This window comes from Hypomesus transpacificus, unplaced genomic scaffold, assembly GCF_021917145.1.
Source record: "Hypomesus transpacificus isolate Combined female unplaced genomic scaffold, fHypTra1 scaffold_210, whole genome shotgun sequence".
Lineage (NCBI taxonomy): Eukaryota > Metazoa > Chordata > Actinopteri > Osmeriformes > Osmeridae > Hypomesus > Hypomesus transpacificus.
Window position 1 is genome coordinate 111,476 of NW_025813749.1, and position 7,166 is coordinate 118,641.

General features: G+C 42.9%; 2 protein-coding genes across 4 annotated transcripts; one reads left to right on the top strand and one right to left on the bottom strand.

Moving 5' to 3' along the window:
* Positions 1 to 605: 605 nt before the first annotated feature.
* On the bottom strand, positions 606 to 2,864 carry LOC124462288 (ras-related protein Rab-7L1-like). Its single transcript, XM_047013948.1, has 5 exons — positions 2,662 to 2,864; positions 2,245 to 2,316; positions 1,682 to 1,863; positions 1,482 to 1,603; positions 606 to 1,207 (listed from the first exon to the last, which is right to left on the bottom strand). Exons 1-5 carry the CDS (start codon positions 2,789 to 2,791, stop codon positions 1,093 to 1,095), a joined length of 621 nt encoding a protein of 206 aa, XP_046869904.1. The 5' UTR covers positions 2,792 to 2,864; the 3' UTR covers positions 606 to 1,092.
* A 25-nt stretch (positions 2,865 to 2,889) lies between these two features.
* On the top strand, positions 2,890 to 5,942 carry tmem81 (transmembrane protein 81). 3 transcript variants are annotated; one of them, XM_047013946.1, is made up of 4 exons: positions 2,890 to 2,976; positions 3,830 to 3,962; positions 4,055 to 4,413; positions 4,555 to 5,942. In XM_047013946.1, the coding sequence occupies exons 2-4, from the start codon at positions 3,957 to 3,959 to the stop codon at positions 5,066 to 5,068; spliced, it is 879 nt and encodes a 292-aa protein (XP_046869902.1). In that variant the 5' UTR covers positions 2,890 to 2,976; positions 3,830 to 3,956; the 3' UTR covers positions 5,069 to 5,942. The 3 variants fall into 3 exon arrangements, with proteins under 3 accessions (XP_046869902.1, XP_046869901.1, XP_046869903.1); XM_047013945.1 differs by having other exon boundaries at positions 2,924 to 2,976; positions 3,867 to 3,958; XM_047013947.1 differs by lacking the exon at positions 2,890 to 2,976 and having other exon boundaries at positions 3,830 to 3,958.
* The last annotated feature ends 1,224 nt before the right edge of the window (positions 5,943 to 7,166 follow it).

The window sequence follows — 7,166 nt, forward strand, 5'->3', positions numbered from 1 at the left end:
GGTCAGAAAGAGTAAAATGAATGCTGAAGACGAACTCATCTTGTTCTACGTACATTTCCCAGTGAGATACCTCACTCAACAGAGAACTGTGCTTGAAACTGTACATTCATCTTAGGGACACCCACTTTCACACACAGGCCTTGGTGCTGCCACTAACACAGCCTTATCTAAAACATCCCAGAAGCTGTGGAAACACTTTTTAGATTCCCATGTAAGCAGGCCTGAAAGGCTGGCAGCTCCGTCAGGACCACATGAAGCACCGTGCGTCTCGCTGATTCATAGAAACTCAGGCAGACAGCCCACAAACACTCCCTCCTCAACGCCCCTAAGCGGTTGACACTCATGGTGTTTCTCCTGCACTGCCAAGCTGTGCACGCTTGCAGCTTCTTGTAGTGATACATTGACAGAAGGTAGGGAAGACACTCATCCAATGGTGGGTAGGGGGCAGGTCTCAGGACTAGGAGGATTGCCCACGGCTTGAAGGTGAATATAGAAAGCATTATTCATCAAGATTCATCATCCATACATCCTCTACAAGCCTGATTTAACATTCAATGTTGATCAGATTTGATGGTAAAATAAGAAGATTGACGTATCAGTTTATTCACATTGGGTTTTTTAATCATTTAGTTTCTCATCACAGTATATACAGTACATGATGTGGATAGGATAGATCACCTAAGGAAACTGGGAGAGTTTGTTTTAACCTCAAACTGGCAATCAATAAAATAATATAAAACACAATACAATCATTATAATAAAATACAATTCAATTCAAGAATTTACAATACAATATCTTATAACAGGAACCCAAAACACAACAAACAACATATGTTATCACCACGTGTTAGCATCTAAGGCACTACACTTGCTACATACAAAATCTAGATATAAGACAGTGACAACTGTCTTGATTACAGTTGCCTTGAGAACTACAAATAAGAATATGTCGATCAACACCATTATTTGTATAATTATTAGTGATTAATTATTAACAACCATATTATTATTGGATTATGGTCCTTATCCTGGGTTTGCTCATCGCTAATCTCAACAACACTTTATCAGATCAAGTATGGATACAAGCATGCATCAGCAGCATCCTCTGTCCCTGGCTGAGGTAGAGTCTTGTTGAAGGTTGTCCACCTTTTGTGGAGGATGAGGATTCACTGCATTCCCAGAACTCAACATATTCTCCACTAGAAACCTGGAAAAGAATATACTTTTATTTTGTCTGTACTCTCTGTTACAGACTAATACTGTGTTTCCTGCTACCCATCACACCCAAAACTGGCTGCTGTCTATTTGCTGAAAGTAAAAGGCCATTTAAATATGTCAGCTGCAGTCATTTGTTAATTGTCTACCACCTTTAGGAGGAAAACAGTTGAATATATAATTGTATCCATATATTATATAATATATAGATGAATAAAGTGGCAGTCAACTTTGAGCTGTGTGCTTGGTGTAGACATTAGGATGACCTGAGGGGCTCCTGGATGTTCCTGTTGTCCTTGACAGATGTCTCCATCCAGCCAATGAAGCCATTGGCCTCACTGAACTCTTTGATTTTCTCTGATGACACGCATCCCATGCCCAGGTCACACTGAAACAACAAAGTACTTTTGTAAGTATGCGTGTGTATGGATTGTGTGTGTGTGTGTGCTATCTGTGCTGTGTGTACCTTGTTGGCCACCAATATGCAAGGTATGGGGTCTCCATTGGGCAACATCGCCTTAGTGTCAACATCTTGTTTCCACTGCCGGGCGTGGAGGAAGCTGGAAGGTTCAGTCATGTCAAACATCACCACACACCCTGATGCTCCTTTGTAGTACACCCTGGTCATGGAGATGAAACTCTCCTGGCCTGAGTAAAACACACACCATACGCACTAAACATGAATCACAAACACACACACATATGGACATGCACAAAGTTATGCACACACATGCACACTCTTGTTATATTATTTCAGGTAGATTTGTTTTCAATTGTGGGTGGGACTACCGTCAAATACAATGTTCTTATAAAAAGTGTGTGGTGGTGGTTGTGGTGGTGAAGGGGGGGGGGGGGGGGGGGGGGGGGGGCAGATATGCCGTTTTAGTGGGAGAGAAAAACAGGCTACATTAATACCGACACACAACATATGTTTACAATCTGTGAATGCCGTATTGCTTTTCGTATTTGTCGGTTTCATGGAGGTGGAATAGCAACTGAAAGGCATTCGTTGAAAATCCAGTAGCCTACCTGCAATGTCCCACAAATGCAGTCGGACTGTTTCCGTGTCAGACCACTGAAGCACCTTTACTGCGAAATCAACTGTAACATGGAAAAGTGACATTTAGGTAGGGTGACCAGACGTCCTCTTTTACCCGGACATGTCCTGTTTTCTGGTCACCCCAATTTAGCCTACTTTAGTATCTTGGGTAGGCTAATTGTTATGTGTTTTATGTTAAGGACTATACAATAGCGTTTCCGATTACAATATACAGCACAATGAAACAAAAGTAAATCGAAAGTAAAATGAGGAAGGCTAAACGAACTATGTAGGTTGTTAGACTACATAAAATTAACAATGTAGGTTGTTGGGCTACATAAATACAACCTACATTTACGTTGTATTTATGTATGTAACATATATGTTAACAGACTCCTGCATCTTACCTCCAACTGTCATTTTGTATGGCTGTTTATAGTTGAAATTGCCATTTACGTAACGTTTGACATATGACGATTTACCAACATTCTTGTCACCTACTATGAGTACTTTATGTGTGTGTTCTTGACAATGCATAACTGACTAATCACTGTCTGACTTAATGCAAAAGAATGAACTACAACTCAGGCGGCAGGCGCACTTCCCATTGATTAACTTTCTATGAATGTGATTCCGAGGTGACAGGTCACAGATTGCAGTGATTGTCTTCTTCACTTGCGGATAGGCCTACTTCACTTGCGGACCTTGCTTTATGAGTCATTGTAAGACTTCTGGCACTATCTATTATTATTTTTCATTGAAATGTTCCTACTTGTGCCGTGCCTATAACTAGTAAACACTCACCGTTCCTTCCTTGAACACAGAAAACGTTTGAACCAGCCTACTGTATTCTGATCCTTGATCTTGTACTGTAGCTACTTTACATGTAACCTACTATTTAAATTTCGCTTTAGATAAAAGCTGTTTCTGCTCAATGAAAATGTGAGACAAGCAAATGCGGATCTAGTGATTTATGTTGCAGATCCAACCATGCTAGAACTAAGCCTATTGTGAATCTGAGAGTGACATCGGAGAGGAAGATGGTCTGTTGAAACAGCCAGATTATAGACTTTAAAGTCGACTGAGCAAGTCCAGGCCAATGACTTTTTTGCTTGACGTTATTTATCACGTCATAAGAGATCCATATGTCTGTGAATGTTGAATTGTTGCCTAGGTTCATGTCTACAATGCGAATCAGCATTTTTTCATTCATGTGTTGCTCATATAATGTCTAGAAATTGTCAAACGTGGACAGACAGGCCTTCTGAACGCTAGATGGCAGCACACCTCCGGCTCGAACCATGCAGTGTATGAGTTGAATTATTTGAATGCGTCCTTCATTCTGTGTTCCTTATAAATAAGAAAAATAATTCCCCTTATCCTGAAGGTCTCCCAAGTCTGTTAGGGAATTTTTGAGAAATTTACATTTTCCAATGTCCTTTGTTGATGCTTTTTAAAATTTTAATAATTAATAATTTTTATATGTTGAGGCGATTATCAAAGAAAAAAACGAAATACATACAAAATCATTATGACAGTGTCATAGAAAATGTGATATCACCTTCTGTATTCTAGAACGCTGATGACCTTCCATCATCTAAAATCATTCCAGATTACATTTCAGTACTCTGGACTAAATCAACAGGTTGGGGAAACCTTAGCATCAGCTTTAGTTGGTGCAGACTAGGCTTTAACATCATTTATGTATGTAAGTATGATTTCTCTTGGGTTCAGTCATCAGAATTGGTAGAAGACTAGGCTAAAGTGAAGACATTGACTTTGTGTGTTTGCCTTCTACAGACAGGCATGCCCAATGTGCTTCTCTGGCTGGCCCTCCTTCTCTTCCCGCTGCCACCAACCCGTCCCCAGACCCCCCCACTGCTGTCGGCAGGTGACCTGGAGGAGATGAACGCTGTGCCAGCCGAGGTCATAGTACACAGCACCGCCTGCAGCGCCACCTGTGGCTTAGGGGTGCGTCAACAGGAGCTGTGCCCCATGCGGGAGGGTCAGGTTGAGAAGGGAGGGTGCCGGATGAGGTGGGTGCGCTGTCTGGACACATGGCAGTGTGGGCTGCAGACAATCACAGGGCCAGAGGGTGGCCACCTGGAGCTGGACTGCCTGGGACAAGTGATGGAGGCCATGGGGAGGTACTCCTTCAGGTGGGGCACTAACATGCTAACATGGGCTAATGCCATCCTAAGTCTGGGTGTGGAATGTGACCTTAAAAGAATCCTCTTCTTTACTTACCTCTTCTCCTCCTCGTGTCCTCTACCCTCCATCTCCTCACCTGTCATCTACAGGGTGTCATGGCGTTACGCCAGAGGAATCATCACCTCAGACGACTCTCTCTTTGTGCTGTACAACTCTCCTCATCTGGACCGGGTGGTTCTGGGTCTGCTCCAGGAGGACAATGCTGGTACATATCGTTGTGAAGTCCAGGACTCCACCTTCCATCTGGTCAAGAGGGTCTACAAAGGGGTCCGGGTTGTGCCTCCCCAGGTGCTGAGTCTGGACTACGATAGTGCTTTGGTCAGGTGGGACAAAGTCGACCTGAGTCACTCCCCCAACCTTACGGGGGTGACTGGGTCTCCGTACACAGGAAGGGTGGTCCGCAACATTGTTCTGACAAGCTTAGTGGCGTCGGCTGCCCTGGCTGGACTTATCCTGCTGGGTTTGAGCTTACTTATCCAGAGGAGAAGATGGTGGAAAAGCTGTCGGAGAGGTGAGAGGGTCCTGCTCGCCAGACTGCTACCTCCTCCTGGAGGAAGAGGAGGGCTGGAAGGAGAGGGCGCACACACACACCTTCACCTCTGACCTCTGACCCTAGGCCCAGCTCACCCCAAGACCCATAAAACAGACAGTAAATCTTAGTACAGTTGTCCCTTTCTTGATCACACCCCAGTTCCAACACTGTCCTACCTCATTTTACCTGTAGGTGATACTGTTGGTTCATATGTGTGCTGTGGTTACGGAGCTGCTTGGTAACATGTCTGTAGTTCAGGGGTGGATGTTGGGTTTGTGGCTTTTGCTGATGATCTGTGGACAGAAATTAACCAAGCTAAATGAGCCAATCCTCAGTGGTAATAATCTACGTGGGTGAAATAGTTATGAGTGTCAGGAAGCACATGATGTATAGGAGTGACATTCAGTTACTCAGATGCATATACTCTATTCATGTATTGGTATACACACACACACATACACACACACACACACACATCAAAGGGACTGATGTTTGTCCCACAGCATCCACTACTGCAGTCATTAATATCCAAGCTTCCTGGCCTTGGAGTTTTCTGGCCAATGTTTAATGTTCAAAGTGTAGAAGGTGATTCTGTCTCTTTGTCATCCAGCCTCTCAATGCCTGCAAGGATGTACAATGACACACACACAAACATACACACACACTTGCACACACACACACACTCACACAAACATATGCACAAACTGACACACACACACATACTCACAGAAGCTATAATGCAATGCCTATGGAGACTATGAAAACACGCATCTATTTGAAGTGGAGTTGTTGGTTTGAACATAAATGAAGTAGAATGCTACAGGCAAAGTCATTTGTGAGAGAAGCTTCCTTGGAGAGGCTTTCAATGCACTGTTCCCGTGTGTGTGCATTTACATGTCAATTGGTGCGTCTGTGTGTATTTGTTGTGTTATAAATAAGCCTATATGTGACCTCAAATATTTGCGTTTAGTTTTTTCGCCTGGCTACAGATATTTGAAATCAGAATGATGTAACTCCAATCTCACCATTCATATCTCTTGTTGTAATGCTCATAATTAGTTTCATCCACCATCGCTGCGGTGTGAATCCTGTTCCAGAACCCATTGCCATGCCAAAGTCTCTGTCTTGTGGTAGCTTATGACACATCCTAAGTTAGAGAAGTACTTACAGGACGGGGCATTACTCACAATAACACATACAGCATCCCTGAGTCATACAGGATGCAACACAGGCCCTTCCTCTTGTAAGACAAATCATTCGAAATATGTTTTTGTTGTTTGTGTATGCTTCATAGCCGATAATAATGGCCTGGGTGACTGTGAGGCATTATTGAAGCCTGGTCTGTTTCTGCAGGAGACAGTGAGCAGGCAGGCATGCATGAGAGCTGCAGGGATGGAAACAGACAGGATCGGAAGCTATTTTGGAGTGAACACAAGCAGCACGTCACACAGTGTGCAGAGCTGGCTTCTGCTGTGCAGTGGTTTGAGGGTCTGGCGATGTTGAATTAGTCTATGCTGGTATGGCCTGGGCTAAACTATGCTGGGATGGTCTGGGATAAACAAGGCTAGGCTAGGATGGGCTGGGGATTGGAATCCCCCCAGCTCAATAAACATGTACTGCAAGAAGTATCAATATAATCTGAATTGACATATTCTGGTATCAATAGTATTTTAATATTTACCCTTTTTTGCATGGTATTGAGCTTACTTAGCTGTGATGGTCATTGCAGGTCAACTATTGGACTTTATCCTATTACAATGCAAACATATATATAAATGGGCATAACATTACAATACTTTAGACTTATTCTCGACCATATTCTGGCCCAACCAAAAGAGCATCTTTCAATGTTGTTTCTCACAATTCCCATGTACCCACACGTACATGTAATATCAAAGTCATATTGTTTATAAGAGAAAAAAACAATTAAGGAGGATAATAAAAATGGACTAGAACAGATGGTTCTGGCAAAGCCGTAAAACATCCATCTTTTCCTCTCTATATTCCTCCCTTCTTTCTCTGGCCTCTGCCTGTTTCCCCTCTTGCCTATTGGCTCTTTGGTAGTCAATTCTCACATTAGCTATATGGAAGAAAAAAACACTTTGTTTGAGTTTGGGTTCTAAGAAAAGTTTACAAAATGGGAAACTTGTTGAAAATCTAACTCAGGTC

Bases quoted from the DNA above. Each gene is read 5' to 3' on its own strand.
- tmem81 (XM_047013945.1), top strand. The intron at 3,959-4,054 runs GTATGTAAGTAT...TGCCTTCTACAG, and splicing joins TAGGCTTTAACATCATTTAT to ACAGGCATGCCCAATGTGCT. The intron at 4,414-4,554 runs GTGGGGCACTAA...TGTCATCTACAG, and splicing joins ATGGGGAGGTACTCCTTCAG to GGTGTCATGGCGTTACGCCA.
- LOC124462288 (XM_047013948.1), bottom strand. From the start codon at position 2,791: ATGCATTGTCAAGAACACACACATAAAGTACTCATAGTAGGTGACAAG. The intron at 1,604-1,681 runs GTACACACAGCA...TTGTTGTTTCAG, and splicing joins GCATATTGGTGGCCAACAAG to TGTGACCTGGGCATGGGATG. The intron at 1,208-1,481 runs GTCATCCTAATG...ATTCTTTTCCAG, and splicing joins AACATCCAGGAGCCCCTCAG to GTTTCTAGTGGAGAATATGT.